Source organism: Pseudochaenichthys georgianus, chromosome 21 (genome assembly GCF_902827115.2).
Source record: "Pseudochaenichthys georgianus chromosome 21, fPseGeo1.2, whole genome shotgun sequence".
NCBI lineage: Eukaryota > Metazoa > Chordata > Actinopteri > Perciformes > Channichthyidae > Pseudochaenichthys > Pseudochaenichthys georgianus.
Genome location: NC_047523.1, coordinates 14,132,996 through 14,150,604, shown reverse-complemented (window position 1 = coordinate 14,150,604; position 17,609 = coordinate 14,132,996). Strand labels below are relative to the sequence as shown.

Here is a 17,609-nt window from a genome sequence, read left to right as displayed (position 1 = left end):
TATGGCTGCTGCACACTCAAATGTCCAAAAGTTGATATTGCTCTCGGCTTGGTTTGCACCATTTAACATGACTTATGGCCCCATTTGAAGTTGCCATTTTCTATAGGCTCTCCCTGTGATAAGGTTATTATTTTCACTTATAAGAGATTGTAAACATGTGTATATTGTAGAGGTGCATTTCAGAGCAGTCAAAGGAAATACCTTTAAGTATTTCCTTAAAACAAAACATTTAACCTTGATTGAATAACTGCATTTATACAAATATATACAGACTATACTTGCAATTTTTCTTTAATTGTCTTGTAATTTTATTTAAAATGTAATAGTGAGGTTGAAATACGTTATTAGTACTCGTGGTATTGATGGTGTTTAATTACATATTGGAGAGACATGTTATTGTAATTAGTTTGTTTCTTTGGCTGCTGATACCTACTTGTAAAAAAGACAGACTCATGCCATTACTGCTATCTACTGAAGAGGAGCAGGGTCACATGTGTCAGAATAATAAGATTAGAGTCAGAATTCCGAGATAACTCAAAATTCTGATGTTTTTTCTCAGAATTATGCCTTTTTTCACAGAACTCCAAAAAATGCACTTTTGATCAGATCCCTAAGAAAATATGTATCCGCCTAACTAGTTAGATTATAAATATATACTTAGATTATCTCAACTTCAACGTTTAGATTGTCTTTGAGTTCACTTGGTTGCGGCTGGAGTTGTCCAACAGTCAAGATGAGATAATGCACTGGAAAAAGAGCTACAATGACATGAACCAAAGTCTTGAGGGCCCTTCATCCCCCTGATTTGGTAGTCTTAGTATAGTTCTTAGTTTGTTTACCCATCAACTCAATTCTCATCCGACATGTTGATCAGAATATAGTCCATGATGAGCTTGCTGCAGTAAAGTGTGGCTCTCGACGATTTGTTGGCTGTAGCTTCATCGCTCGGTTTCCAAATGGCATGGCCGTATTATGATGGGATGCGAAACACCACTCCAAATCCCCATTGTTCTGCCCTCTCTCTGTTTCCGAGGCAACAGTCTCTTACCATCTGGAAGGCCCTCATCCCTCAGTTCCTCTCACTTTCCTCTAATGGGTTTCTCCTCTGTCCTTCTCCCATCTAATTTTCTTTTTCTTTCAGTACGGTTTCTCTTTTTATTCTCTCAGGCAATTTTCTTTTTTACTTGTATGGTGCTCTAATTTGATTCCCTCTCCTGTTTTCCCCTTTTTCTCGCTGTGGCTTTTTCTCATACTTTTCACTTGGAGTACTTACCATACAGCCGTGTTCTTTTTTTCACTCTCCGCTATCCTCCTGTGGTCATTTTCATATCAATCCCTGCTGGCTCCGTCTTTATTTCATCTTAACACTTCAGATGTGTTCTTTTATACAAGTACTCTGTATTATGCACCCTCACACATTCACAGTCACACATGTTCATAGCCTGATACACACATGGTGTATTTGCAAGTTGTGCATGCACACACAATTACATAGACAGGGGATGTAATCATGTAAGTTTCCTGGACCGGTCAGTTTGTAATTCATGACATCCAGGTGTATTAATCATATTTGAAAGAACTTTATTGACAAAGACAGATAGGCGCCCCTGAAAGGTGTTTAGTTTCATTCAAACGTGAGCTGAATGAGCAAGCGTCCGAGAGTGTGTGTGTCCGTGTGTGTGTTGTCTCTAAAGTAGGGCCCATTATTCTCAGCAGATGCTGACCTACAGCATGCCAGTTCTCTGGAGGGCAGCACTTGTCTCTCTTCCTTTTCTCTTCTTCTTCCTCTCCCTTCTCCCCCACCCTTCCATCACTTTCCTTTGTTGTCCATCCCTTCTCATTTTCTGCTCCTTTCTTCCTCGTCCTTCTTTCATGTTTCATTCTGAGCTTCACAAGACATCCATCTGGGGAGGTTCAATCCCTCTTACTTGTAGTCCTGTTTGTCATTCCTTTTGCTTCAGCTTTGAACTGTGAAACTCCTTTTCCTTCTTAATTGTCATCCATCCCATGTCTTCTCCTCCTGTTCTCCACCTTTATTTTACACCCATTGCCTTCTCTTTTACTTCACTGTCTTGTTCACTTCTTCTGAACGTAAGGGCTTGCATTGTGGGTACATATGGTTAAGTATATGCCAAGGACACCGCTTTGGGCTTGTTTCTAGATTGTAGAAACAAGATGGTAGATGGTCATCATAAGGAAACTCTGGAAAGATGGTAAACTTAGGCATTTACCTCAAACTGTTGGGGTTAGGAACTGACATGGAATGGTTAAGGTTAGGTGTTGACCTCAAAGGTTATGAATGGGCATTGACCTTGAACATGTTAGGGTTAGGCATTGACCTTACAATGGTTAGGTTTGTACCTAGAACTGTTAAGCTAGGTTCTGACCTTTCATCGCTGTCAGCATATCCTGCAACATTTTTGCGAAAATTCCCAAACCAAGTGTTACCATTTATAACAAATGATACTTTGGCCCTCTAATATGGAATGGAGGACACAGCCATTGTCTTTTCCCTTCCTCCTCTGTCTCAGACGTGCACGGTCACACCTATTTATCTTCTGTCAACACAATCGTCTTACCTTCTTTAAATTAATCTCCCTTCTCTCTGTCCTTTGCTCTTTAGTCGTTTCAAGGAATACAGATGAAGGTTGTGTTCTATGGTGGCCTGCCCTGTTTCTAAAACTCCACTTTGTAGCCAGGTGTTTTAACACAAAGTCCTTAGTTATTATATATGTGGCACGTCCTACTAAACACTAAATTAGTATGCAGGTCAAAAGAGCGAGGGGTTGCATTTTCATTTCACTTGAACCTAAATGCATAACCCCCAGGTGAGATGCTGCCTGATCTGTTTTTTGCACCATTTTAATCCCCTTTTCAACAATATTTGACTAAAATGTGATTGATATTCTGGTTTGTATTTCATATAGCTATACACTCAGGAACTCATTCAAAATGAGATTTGACAAGGAGCCTAGTCTTTAACATGTAACATGTTTTATAATAAGAGGTTATGAAACTGAGGCTGCATCACTTTCAACATTTAAGTCAGGTCATAAGTAGCTTATACCTTTTTGTCTGTTGACTTGTAATATTTTGTCTAGTTTTAATTTCCGTGAGAGAATTACCCTTAGAGGATTGGGAAATCAACTGGAGGCACGGTGCTACTGTAAAGCTCAAGGTAGAGAAATAAACAAGCAGCCCTGTCCCGCTACTTATTGGAAAGTTTACATTCCAGCAACTTGTGGTATTGAGCAACATATTAGCCAAATATCAAATGTAATTTTTCCTCATCCGTAAAGGGTGTGATAGAACAAGCAACATTGTAATAATATGTATTATTTGTACAAGGTAAAAAAACCTCCTATAACACTAGAGCTAACTATAGCTCTATCATACACGGACAATGCTGCTCCTTAGTTGGGCCCCCATCTGGTCCAATGTTCACTTTGTCCCTGTGAGTTGTACTGTCTACACTCTTTCCTTTAGTGTGATGTTGTGTACGCAGTCAACATATGCATATTTGAGATGTTTTATTTTTTCCATAGCAAATGAGCTGTATTAGCTAGAAATATTATTTTACAAATAACCATTTTAGCTTGCTTTTAGCCTATGCTAGTTAAAGCTTATGTTTTGCTCTAATGAGTAAATCACTGGTTAATCGACCAAAAAATCATTGGGAATTTTGAAAGATAAATCTGACACTGTCATGAGTGTAAACGTATTTTGTTCTTGTGCAAGAATGGTATGCATAACAACAATTACTATGGGGCAGGGCTTGGGAAACAGGTGGTGCTTATCAAAATAAATAACAAAAAACTGTTTTAATGGTATTTATGAAGACTGTTTTGAACATATAACACCGAGTTCAATAATAGGTCTATCGTGAGATCCTAAATAAATATCAGTTTGGAACCATATCCAATGTCCATGATAATGAACCATTCATTTAGCTTGTGGGTAATCAATGGTCCAGTCCTCCACCAAATGGTTGTCCACTTTACCAAATGGCATTCAGGGTTTTGAATGTTTTGTCTATGTATTTGGTATGCCCCTAATCCTAGTTGATAATACCCTTCCTTAGCCTTTGACCCCATCTTCTAAGTGTTGGGTGGGAACTGATGGAGTATCATGTGACTTTAAGGGGTCAGGAGTCTAGGGAGGGTTAGGGCTTTCCAACACACACACTCACACAATCACCAACACAAACCAGATTGACAGCTGAACCAACAGAATACCATCTCTGCCAAACACACACACACACACTCACACACACACACACACACACAGTATGTAACCACTTAACCATAAGTAGAAAAACAGCTTAGTGTGTTATTGGGCTTCTCCTTATAAAAACTCTCTCTTCTACTTGAAGCGTCACTCCTTACTGATTCAGCTCAGTTCTATTAAGAGTTTATTGTTTCACTTATCACAGTTTATACAGTTCCAGATGCCACAGAATGTACCTGCGCGTTGTCCTCACGCAGCAGCTGTGTGTGGTTTAACTCAAAAAGACAACTGTCAATCATGCTTAAAGCCTTTTCTGCTTGATTCTTTCAAATCTGTGTGATATTATTCTCACTCGGTTCCAAAAACTGTTGCAGATGTTACACTTGGCGGTGTGCCCTTATGTTGTATGTTTGTGTTCGGACACATTGTAGTAAGCCTTAATTGTAAGGCACAATTCATGACAGCAACTTGATGATTACCTCTCAAGATGCTCCCTCAGGATCAGATGACATCATTGGATTTTGAAGCACTTTGCAATATAGATGTGCATATTCATAAGTAAGACCAGGTTTCCTCTGAACTCATTTAATGGTTTGAAGCCCATAATAATAGCACTGTGAAAAAGAAACATTTGCTTAACTCTTGTTGTTACTATGTGATGTAGGCAGCTAATAATGATCCAATTGTTTATAGATACATATGTTTCAACACGTGTTTTATAGTGAAGACGCTTTGTCTTTTTGTAATTCCATCAGGCTTTTCTTTCAACGTTGTCAACGATTTTCGATTACCAAATCATTTTGACGATTTTTCTCAATAAATCTTGACAATATCATTGACCTTGATAATTGACAGCATATTGATTTACTAAACTCTATACAGTATTCAAAGCCAATGTTCAAAGTCATTTGCAGAAACGCCGCACGTTTTAATACACGTTTTAATTATAATTCCTGTACATTCCTTCTACAAAATGACTCCCCCTCCCCTTCCTTGGATAGAAGATAAAATATTTCTCCACCCTTCATTATTTCTCACTTAAGCTTTTATTGCCTCATTGTTTGGACGGTGATGCATCTGTGATTAAAGCTTCATAATGAAGTATCACATTAGGAAGATGGAACTAAGTTAAACTCATTTTAACTCCGGGAACATTACATCACAGAGGCTCCATGTTCACTGCGGCTCACCAAATGACATTACGACAGCAGTTGTGGAACAATTTGAGCTATTAATCTGCTTTATTACCAGACTGTCAAAATATCGTGACTCTCATTGACAAAGAATCTGACGCTTTTGAATGCAATTTGAATATATGAAGTGTTTTCCCAACACTAAGACCAAAATCACTTTTAAATGGATATAAGCAGGAGGTGAAGACTCGGCTCTATAAAGACTCATAAAGATATAACTGGATTAAAGCTGCAGTAGTTTATCTCCCCTCCTTTCCCCACTCACTTTGAATATCACTCCTTACTTCCCCCCCTTTCCCTCCCTTCTCTCGTTCTCACCTTCTATAACCCTCCCCCGCTCGTCTCAAACTTTTCCTCTCTTCTCATTTTGAGGCGGTGTTGTTTGTGTTTTTGCTTTTGGTTTTATTGAGACAATCCATCTGCAAAATGGCTGTCACGGGGCTCTCAGGAGATTTGGTATGTGTCGTGTCACAACGCGACGTCGTGTCTCTCTTTCTTAAAGGCATTTGTGTCTCTGCGGGACAGGCTTGGATGATCGATGGCTGTGTGAGGGTATGTGTGTGTAGGAGTTTGAGTGTGTTTCCAGTAGTCTAACAGCTGTATCCAGCCCTTTAAGAGAGAGTAAGTGAAAGTGTGAGTGTTTATGAGAGAGAGGGGCAGGTGCAGAGGACATATAACAAGTCCTTGTTTCCTCTAAATCCATCAGAAATCTCTTAAATACCAGGGAATTAGAAAGGATCACATTACTCTCAATTACTGTCAGACCAGGAGAAAATCTTCCCAATTATCCTTCAAATATCCAACCTACGTACTATCCAGTGGTGGAATGTAACAAAGTACATTCAATCAAGTACTCTACTTACATATCATTTTGAGGTACCAGTACTTGAGGTACAAGTAATTGTATCTACCTTTTTACTTCTACATTTTTGACAATATTGTACTTTTTACTGTAAATTGTTCTGACAACTTTAGATACTTCATTACATTATTCAGATTATTAGCCAATACCAGTGGGGAACCGTGTCCATCACAACTGGACCTTCTGTAGACACACAACCCCTGCAACGTGTTTTTGTTTTTTCTAACACAAAACCACTCAAATGCGTAGTGCATGGACCGAGAAAGACAAACAAATCAACGTAACACTGTAATATTACAGATCAACAACACAGATACGATTCTCATGTATTCATTTTATTTACATTTTATACAATTGTATTTATATAATTAAATTGATGTTGTGGTTGTTTTATCTGAGTGTTTCAGGGTATTCTCTGAATACCTTGAAGGCCCTGACGGTTCACCACTGGCTAATACACAATTTGAATCAACTAAAAGAAAACACATTGACTGACATATAATATGTCAATATATAGTTTACGATATAGCATCAATATACAAAGTAATTAAAGAGGACATATTTTGTGCCTCTACTGTGACATGTTTACATGCTTTAATGCGGAAAACATTTTTCTCATACTGCCTGTAGCACCTCTTTTCGCTGCCTGTCTGAAACCAGAGCCCAGCCTGCTCTGATTGGTTAACCGCTTTGATAGGTCCCTCCTATCAGCCTATAACTACAATATGTTAGAGAACTAGCCAATAGAAGCGCTAATGTTACAGAGTTAACTTTTTTCCAGAAGTAAACATGTAGTCCAATGGAGGCGTTTTAGGCATGGGGGGGGGGAATGTGTGAGAGAAACCCCCTCTTGAGTGAACTTTGGGATTGTGTCCTTTGCAGACTGTTTACATGCACAAAATCCTATATCACACACTAGAAAGGGAAAAAACCCCTAAAGGTGTAATACATAATAATGTATGCCTATACTGAAGTAACATTTTAGATACTAAGTTTTACTTTAACAGAGTATTTTTACAATTTAGTATTGCTACTTTTACTTAAAATATCTGAGTACCTCTACCACCACCGTACTATCCAACCTTAGCGTTGCACTAAAGACAAAGCTAACAACATAACTAAGTCGCCCCCTAACAGGTATTGCATAGTTGAATTTCACTTCAAACTGAGCCCCAAAGGCTTTTCCGTTCTGCTTGGAACGTTTTCAATTATTTCGCTTTGCTTTGATTACTCTCTCAATTATGTTAAACTAGTTGTTGCATGTGCCAGGAAGCTGTTCTCATGCATTACATCTGTTTCTATCTTTCTCCCTGTCTCTGGAACACACATACATGAACGCAGACCACCAGCCTCCTCATTTGGTTTTAACTCATCTCCAGCTGTGTGCCAATTTGCCTCCTCCAGAGTACGTGGGGTTTGGGAGGGGTGATTAGGAGAAGGCACTGCGTTTAGGTGTGTGTGTGTGTGTGTGTGTGTGTGTGTGTGTGTGTGTGTGTGTGTGTGTGTGTGTGTGTGTGTGTGTGTGTGTGTGTGTGTGTGTGTGTGTGTGTGTGTGTGTGTGTGTGTGTGTGTGTGTGTGTGTGTGTGTGTGTGTGTGTGTGTGTGTGTGTGTGTGTGTGTGTGTGTGTGTGTGTGTGTGTGTGTGTGTGTGTGTGTGTGTGTGTGTGTGTGTGGGGGTGTGTGTGGGGTGTGTGTGTGTGTGTGTGTGTGTGTGTGTGTGTGTGTGTGTGTGTGTGTGTGTGTGTGTGTGTGTGTGTGTGTGTGTGTGTGTGTGTGTGTGTGCCAGTAATAGGTTCCATCCTCATTACCCCATAATCCCCAGCTGCTGTGCAGTGCTGACTGGGTTTCCTGGAGGGAGAATTCCAAACGTGTCACCGGATTTACAGTGGATTCCCTAAAGATCCCCACTGGATGTCCACCCCGTTTCCAATAAATCTTCAGTTAATGATTATTCTCATGAATATGTCAAGTTATTTTTTTCTTTAGACTGATCAATTATTCCTTTAGTCTGAATAATGTGAAAAGTACCCATCACATTTCCTTGACAAAGGGAACTTTTTAATTGCTTGTTTTGTCCAGCCAATGGCCCAGAAGTTACCCTATTAAAAAGATGAGGTAAAACTTTAAATATGTCCAGCTTTCTCCAGCACCTGTTCAACACCAATCCTCCCATGGATCCAATAAACGTGACAATGTTTTCCATATGTTTTTCCACTTTACTTCCAATCTATCATTGCCAACTGGCCGTGACGGCGCATCACAAAGAAATCTAAGCAGGGCACAGGCAACCAATAAGCACAAATTGGTCAGAGCCATCCGATCCAGTACAGCAGTTTATAACTGTAACGAATGAAAGTGCACTTAGGTGGAAGAGAAGATAGGTAATGAGGTATTTTATGTGCCATATGGTCTTTTAAATTCTGGACAGAGAACCAGCTTCTAACCCTCTTTGCCTTTTCTAATCATGTTTAATTTATCTTTAATCAACATTGTCTTATTTTATTTCACTCATTTCTACAGTTGTTAAATAACTACATTAGATTTGTTTTTGCGGTTTCAACCAGTGTCATTTGCTATAAATCCTAATGAATAAAATGTACATTTAATAGAGTAATGCTAACATTATTCTATATTTCAAGTTGAATAAAGAAACATGTATTCTCCTATCATATATCTTATTGTCCACTGGCCTGTTCTGCTTCTTATTATTTACTTTCTATTTGAAGATTTTTTTCAATTTAGTTTTGGTTAATTTGACAGATTGTTCAAAAGCTTCAAATATTTCAATTATTCATGATGCATTTTAAATAGGTAAACAATAAGTAAAGCATATGTCCAAATAGTTGAATAGTAGTACGAATTAGTCTTAATTATTTTAACATTTAAGGTGCTGTATGTCTTTTCTTTGTCTACTGCTTCTTTATTGTTTCTTTCTCACCTATTTACCCCACTCCTTATCCTTGTTTTCATCTGCATCTCCCCCTGCAGTACATTTCTCCTTTCATCCCCTACTTCAGTTCTACCTTATCTCCCTCTGTCCGGCCTCCTTCACCCCCCCGTCACCTCTCCCCAGCCCCTTATCTCTGCCTTGGTGACACTATCGGTGCCAGGGGCCGGTGACAGATTGACTGACTGATAGGGGAGCAGGTATAGAGGCTCGGGGATGGATAGCAGGCCATGCAGATTGGCTAGCATAAAACCCTCTAAAAGGAGAGCAGGAGAGTCAGGCAGACACAAGGACAGCTGGCAGGCGCACTGTACGTGCTGCTAGCAGAAGAGAAGCGGCTGTAGCTATCAAGAAAGAAGACATTTGAGATATGTAGCTCATACCCTGAGCTACCTACCATAAGTGTAGCAGAATAAGTCGAAAACCACAAGGCAGATGACAGTTGGGTTGACGTATGAGGAAAGCAGAAATGTGTGTGTTACGCTCTCACGCACACACACTCTCTGACGGCGGATATGGAGCCAGGAGGGGCACAAGCAGACATCCCAAGCACGACGGGCATGCAGTTAGTTATACACTTTCCACTGCTGACCACCCAAATTGACACACACAGGCCTCAGCATGGAGACCACCAGCACTCTGAGTGTGTGCGCCAGTATTTATACATAAATCTGTGGTTGGTTCAGTCTGTCTTCCACATTAACATTATCTCCAGGCAACAGGTCAACACTGTGATTGTCTCTGCACCCACTAAACTGTGCATATCAATGATAAGAGTCATTATGACACTCATGGAGAGTAACATGATTCTGCTCTGAACACTTTTTAGCACGAGTACATGCTTCAGTACACATTATTTTGAAGTATGTTAATAAAAATGATGAGTAGATAATAATCAAAATAGTGCATAATATTTAAAAAACACACTCATTGCATTTATGTATTGTACGCACACAAAAAATCATGAATACCCTTGCTAGAACAAGGCAAAATGTTAGAAGGAGAGACAAAAAAAGCATTTAGGTAGATTGAGAGAGGACGGGAAATAAATGTAGACAGATAAGTAGAGACAGATACATGTAATACCTCATTATGTTAGCTATGTGGACGACATGTGTTTGTATACTCGCTTTCCACTGGGCACAAGACATCGATATCTATTAACAGGACTGTACTGGATTACTGCAGCTGTGTGTGTGTGTGTGTGTGTGTGTGTGTGTGTGTGTGTGTGTGTGTGTGTGTGTGTGTGTGTGTGTGTGTGTGTGTGTGTGTGTGGTGTGTGTGTGTGTGTGTGTGTGTGTGTGTGTGTGTGTGTGTGTGTGTGTGTGTGTGGTGTGTGTGTGTGTGTGTGTGTGTGTGTGTGTGTGTGTGTGTGTGTGTGTGTGTGTGTGTGTGTGTGTGTGTGCGCGCGCGCGCGTGCCCTAGCCTACTTAAAACTGTCACATGTCACTTATATTCTGTTGCTATGTGATCTTTGGCCGGGATGAGCTCTTGGCTGCATGCGTGCCTTTCCCTCTCTCCGTCTCTATGTCTGGTCCAAAATAAATAGTTTTTAGCAGATTTTCATGAATATTTAAGCCATTAAGTCAACACATTTGCCTAAGAAACTGACAAGAAGTTCAGCATTAGTATTTACTGACAATATCTTGATAAAGGACAGGAAAAGAACATCACAAAGTGAACAAAAACAGCAAACTTCAACACAATGTTGGGGTTAGGGTTGACAATTAGTTGTATTGTGGATAATTGGATTTGGTTGAGAGGTTAGAACTCCATCGTATTGTCTTCCTGGCTAACTTTGTTTATTTCACTGAGTACCTTTTATAACATGTACAGGTTTATATATTTATCTTAATGGTACTGTCCAGCACGATATGAAAGTATATTCTTTCTGTTGAACTTACTGTAGATAAAGCCATAATCTTCCAAGAAATCTTAGTTGTTGCACCTGCCATCATGTGATTCATTGAATTAAATGTCATTGGTAGATAAACTCTGAAGTCTTAGTTCTGTTAACTAAATGGGCAATAACTTTATTTTGTAGGAGTTCATCCCATGGGAAACTTTCTCAGACAAGCTTTTTCCCATCACCTCCTCCATTCAGAGAGTGAATGGCCTGTACTTACTCTTTATATGTATTGCAGTGCCATATCAAAACAGGTTTTACTAGAAAATATAGAGTATCACTTGTTGAACTTTGTCAATCTTTGTGCTGTTTTCTGATCCAGACGAGGCCCAATGGATCCAGCGGACTACCCCATGCAGCCCTGGGCAGGTCATTACCCCGGACCCCCACAGGGATACCCTCAGTCCCCATCCTACCCTAACCCCAACTCCCAGTCGGCCCCGTCCTATCCTGGCTACCCGCCTGGTCAGCCATATCCCCGGCAGGTCGACCCCCGGGGCGTTGACCCCCGGGGCGTTGACCCCCGGGGCGTTGACCCCCGGCCTTTCGACCCCCGGGGCGTTGACCCTGGGTACCACCCCCACCCAAGGTAATGAAATGCAAAGTGACTTTATATAACATGACCCATAATGCTCAGCGGCTTTCATTCTGTTATTCTTATATTGGGATAATTGTGGACCTTCCTGCTTTCTGCCTTCAGCTCCCAGCAGAGAGGCCCCTTGCGGCAGGACGTGCCCCCGTCTCCTACCCCTCCACTTCGTGGGCTGCGCTACGACACTATGACACGTGCAACAACGGGTGGGGGTTACAGGTAGGGGCGATTTGTGGATGAAGATGATCCCAGGTAAATTCTGCATCAATACATAATAAGAAAGACCATAAAAAAGAAAAACTCTGCTCTAAGAACATGTTTGTTGGGTTACAGGCACATGGTGGATCCCGGTCCAGACCAATATGGCTACCCTGGGGAGGGAGGGCGACAGCAACACCAAAACCAAACCAACCCAAGACAGAAGAATGCCATGACAGCAGCTGTGTAGACGAATCAGGTCCAGCCATGAGAATGAGCAGAATGTTAATTGCTTTGTTTGCGGTACTCCAATGACATAGAGTTGAAACCTCTAATTTGAATTACTATTATTATCAAACATTCTCTACGCCGTTTGAAGTATATGGTAATACACAGAAAGGTAAAGGAGGTTAATTATAGAGTGGCTGGCATAATGTCTTCTTGTTTGAAGTCTTTTAAATTGATTTGAGCCTTCCCGCCATATAAAATTAGCAGGGTTTTTACTTTTCAATGTCCTCTGATTTAGTCGTCTCTTTCAAGAATCAGACAGAGCCACAAAGGTAATTGGCTCCATTTGAATCAAGGCGTTACATAAAGCTCTACATTGTTTGTATCGCACCTCGTGGTTGTACTGCTGCCGCACAAACAGGACAAAAGATAATAGATTCTAAAGTACAATATAGCATTGCTTTGTGGTCTTCTATCTCCATTCAAACATCTAAATGACACATTCTAGCATCAGTGTTCTTGTGCAATAAAGCCAAATGTAAAGACTATTTAGAGTGTTTCCAATAAAGTGGCGGTTCGTCTCCTCAAGTTGAGAAGTAGAAGATGATGTTGAAAATGTTCCAAAAATCCCATATCTATTGTCATTTCATGTAATTCTACCACTTAGGTGTGTTTTGGAATATTTCACTTTATTTTGAGTGACTTCTTCAATGAATGAAACTTCTTGGATTACATTTTCCAAGTCATCAGTACTCAATTCATGGTACAACCTGTGTTTATTGAATCTATCCAATGTGACCTGAGTTTTGCTTAATTATGTCAGGCAATACATTCAGGGTCACTGTTGAACCTTTATCAAACCACTACAATCGGCCTTTTGGTGATATCTCAGTCTTGTAGCAGGCTTTATGTGATGGAATATTGACGATTGCAGAACCGATAGGTTAACGAAAAACCAACAGGACAAACATTAAGTCTCTGGGGGTCAGTTGCCCCCAGAGACTTAATGACTTAACTAGGTATAGTCTAATAATATCTGGGCTAATATCTATTCTTCCATGCGCTACTCAGAGTTTTAGTAAAATGGGATTCAACGAGGGAGTTAAGATATGACATCTACGACTGGATTGTTTGAGAAATAGCCAATTATCAAGCAAATAAAAAGCTCTATTGTTGTCAGATAAATGCCGATGAGTTCCCCAGATTAAGTTTCGGACGATGCGTTCTGCATATTTTTACTTCTGCCTGGAATATTTACCTGCATGCAACCACAGCCTAATCAAACATCAACGGGAAATACCACTAGGACTCAAACCGGAAACCAGAACCCTTCCATTACCAGTATCTCGTCCATTCTAATCTGAAGATCAATATTTAGATATATCTTCAAAAACTGTAATGACTTAGAGATGTTTGTACTGTTAGGTAAACCACTGCTGGGTAAACCAGGCAGAAAAGGTAATCATGTAACTGACCAGTTGTCAGTGCTCATCTTGCCTCTGTATTAATTAGCAGCCTCTTTTTCTCGTTGTCTGTGTATGCCATGTACTGTAGTTCGGTGTGATGGATGGCACATCTCTGTGAGTGACCTGGTGGTGTAGGCGTCACCGCGTGGTGGAGTGCTTACAAGTCCTGTTGAAACATGGATTGAGCTCCAGAGTGCTCTTCTCAGCACTGCACCACAGAGTATATCCATTTAGCCACTCACTCTACCATCAATTAAGTGAAACCAAGAGTGAGAGTCCAGCTCACCATTTCTGTGTTTCGCTCTACAAAGCTCAACAGTATTAATTTCAATGGAGATTAAATGTTTAAAATTACTTTTCAGGATTAGGTGAATTGCATTTTATGAGATGAGGATGAAACCCATTGTAGTGAATGTAACAATAGGCGCTTTCACACCAAGTACTTTTCCTAGGAATAGTTCCCGGAACCACCCGGAGTCCGAGAGGCAGTAAATCGCCACCCGAAGTCCCGGGTAAATCGCCAGAAGCGCCAACACCTCCTCAACACTCCGGCACTCCCACGTTTTATTTTGTGTTGCTAATAATTAGTCTCTCTCCGTTGGTGCGCTGGGCTAATGCTAATGCGAGCAAATAAAATCGCGGCTTCACAAAACTTTTCGGAGTTTTACGGGGCGTGGTTTGCAAATCAGATATTGGAACCTTTTCCTCCCCAGGAAAGTACCACCTCTCTAGCAGGGAGTGAAAATTGGTGAAAAGGTTCCCGAAAAGAAGTTCTAGTTCTAGATCTTTTTGTTGTGAACGCAAAATCCCAGGAACTATCGAAACTATTCCTGGGAAAAGTACTCCGGTGTGAAAGCGCCTATTGAAGTAATTTGACCGAACCCCATGCAGAGAAATGTGAAGTAGATTTTGTCTTAAACCATCTCAATCCATGACGGTTTGACAGGTCTGAAAAAAGATGAGAAAGATGAAAAGAAAGGAAAAGTATCGACAGGTAGAGAAGCAATGATATAACAATGAAGAAAAAGGATGTAGGGAAGAAATAACGATTAAAGAAAGACGTGATAGACTAAAAGTATGCATGGAGGGAGGTGAAATAAATCGTAAAACATGTGCAGTGCCATAAAGGCCAAAGTCTTTGGGTCCATAAGTGTTTGATTCAGAGGGTTTTTAAATGAGAACAAAGCAGAGAAAAGATTAAAAGTTCATAAATATTTGGGCGGCAGTTGTTCTGCAGTAGGAGGAGGGTTACAGGAGTGGGCTTTATTGATTGTATGAAGTTACTTTGGGAATTACTTAATGTGTGTGTTGTCAAGATGTTATCACTTTTCAGTACCAGTACTGAAATCGAAATTCAAAATAGTAGTGAAAGAACAATAATAAACCACAGTTTAAGGAGATTGGTCGGATGTTCAAGTTAACAGAAACCACATACAAATTGTTCACCTGCCTCGTTAGATCATTCTCTCTCTTGCTTAGTCATTGTTTTTTGACTATGATATGACAGAAAGCAGAGAAAAAGCTGTACATCTCCATATTTCAATGATTGAAACAGTCTACCATTTTTGCTTGAAACAATTACTTTATATGATGACAAATATTTTTCTGTCAATTGAACAGTCAATTAGTCTTCCTATTTTCTTAGCTCTGAGGCCATATAATACATTAACCCATAAATGTACATTTTAAAATGGTGATTAAATGTTAAAACATTAACACTGCACTGAAATGATGAAATCCCTTGTTTTACACTCCAGGGACCTTCAGTGTTGATAATGAGATTTTTTAAATAATCATTTACATTGAGGAATTAAAATGTGCTAGTCTGTAGCCAATATACCAAAAAGAGGTTTGTTCATTACCAAAAGGTCAACTGTATTACTTTAGATTATCGTAGCTGTTTATATGCAATACAGCATATTATGAAGCAGCAGAGAAATGATCTGCTTGGGTCACATGGACCATTTTGCTGTTATCATTCCAAAATATTTTGCACCACTTTTTGACAGACAGATGGAATATGTATTTTTAGCCGTGTGTATCTGAATGCTGGGTAAAGCTTTGCATAGCTGCAGTTTATTGAGATGTGAACATTACATTATCCTTTGTTACCGGTACGCAATTTTGCATATATATTACTCTTTGAACGCATTTATTTGTGTATGTATTTCTTTGTTATGATAGTCAGGGTTGTTGGAGTGTTGAGTTACCATGCTACTGCAAGAAACCACCTTTATTTCAGTTATTTTAGTTTTCCCTCAGTATTGTATAAGCAATTTACATGCAAATAATCAACTTTACAGGTCAATTCCAACTTTAATTAGGAAGAAAACACATATTGGTCCTTTGCATAGCATGGATAACATCAAACTCTTAGTTTGTTGGCAATACATAGTATGAGTTGCACAAGCTGAAGGTACTACCCAGTCTCCTGGATGAACAGTTCTGGTACTCCTAGTATGAAGAAGCCAACTTAAAAACATCTATCATAGAAGTATAACATGTTTTTATTAAACTGCTTTTATCCAAAAAAAATCATTTCATAATGTCGTAACAATAACAATGATTTATATTACTCTTTTCCTACATTTTATATATTTATGTATATAACATTACATTTTTGCATTAAAATATCCATTTTAAAATATTGCTTGTCAAAGTTGTCTTTCTTAAACTGTTTTAAGCATGTATTTTTTTCAATGCATGCCCAGCACATCTGCTAAGGTTAATTAAATATGAGTCAGGAGAAATGATTTCCCTCATGTCCCCCCATTCCGTGCAAGGTGAATCATTAACATTGCCAACCCAATTTAGTCCATCATTTAAGCTGCTGATAAATGGTACCTTTGTGATAAGAGATAGATGTTGGCCCCTAAATTAATGCAAGACTAATTATCAATTAGAAAAAGAAGATAAGGTACACTGATTGCAGCAGAAACTTTTTTTTTAAGTTTCTTTGGCGGGGTGCCATCACACTGCTATGTCATATCCCTCCGATGAATAAGCATTTAGTCACAGGCTGTGGCTTTATGGTGCTCTCTTATTCATCTCACTGGGTGCTGGACTCGCTCGGCAATCAGAGAAAGTTAGTAGTAATGAGACACAGAGGCCAAGGGACTGCTTTATCCGTCAAGACTTAATTAGCATATCCCAGACCTCTCGGCCAATGGGGAGCGGGAGAGGAAGTACTGTAATTCAATTCTCCCGAGTCACTGCCAAGGTTTATTTTGTGCACAGTGTTCAGTATGGATCTACAAAGTTTGTGTATTTTCCAATGTCCTGATTGTAATGGCTATTAAAGTACTTGTGTTTGTGTGAATGCATGTGAGAACTTAGTTACAAAGATTAATTGCAGTCTGGAGTCTTCTTTGTATCTGAATCTAACATGAAATTAAGCAAATGCAGAGTGTGGAAGAACTGAACAATTTACTTTATACCTACTTATAAATGTTTGACTAAATTATATCTTTCCATACTTATAATTTGTTCTCCAGTTCGGCACACTGGTAAAATTCCCACATTACATGTTACTTGTTAGATGCTTTTATCCAAAGCGACTTACATACTCAATACTGTGGACAATCAGCACAGGAGCAATTTGGGGTGAAGTGTCTTGCCCAGGGACACAACGACATGCTCACTGCAGTGGGGTTTGAACCTGTGCTCCCCTGATCTGAACACCAACGCACTATCCCACTGCGCCACACACATCCCCTTGCTAATCTCTATATACCACTCTCTGGCTTCTTCTCTATCATTTAAACCAACCAATGTTGCTAAGATCTCCATAAGCCAATAATGTTTTTGCCGTCAAACTTTACTTTAAACGTACCCTTCTTCTCTCCTGTCAGTTGGGTCCTTTCAGTACTAACAGACCTCCCTCCGCCCTACATACTCTCATCCGGATCTTCAGCCATCTCTTTCCTCCTCTTCACCACTACCAGTGTTTAAACATTGGAGAAGAGTACCCGTACTAACCAGCACAACCTC

The 17,609-nt window shown here is 39.7% G+C and overlaps 1 protein-coding gene across 3 annotated transcripts in view; it reads left to right on the top strand.

The window, feature by feature from the left end:
• The window catches only part of LOC117466535 (partitioning defective 3 homolog B-like), a 291,025-nt gene extending 274,759 nt beyond the window's left edge, over positions 1 to 16,266 (top strand). For 2 of the 3 annotated variants that reach the window (XM_034109836.2, XM_034109835.2), the window contains exons 24-26: positions 11,458 to 11,724; positions 11,836 to 11,946; positions 12,061 to 16,266. In XM_034109836.2, coding sequence (XP_033965727.1) covers positions 11,458 to 11,724; positions 11,836 to 11,946; positions 12,061 to 12,175 — 493 coding nt within the window. In that variant the 3' untranslated portion in view covers positions 12,176 to 16,266. Of the gene's footprint in view, positions 1 to 11,457; positions 11,725 to 11,835; positions 11,980 to 12,060 lie in introns of all 3 variants that reach the window. The other variant, XM_034109837.2, reaches the window with a different exon arrangement.
• The last annotated feature ends 1,343 nt before the right edge of the window (positions 16,267 to 17,609 follow it).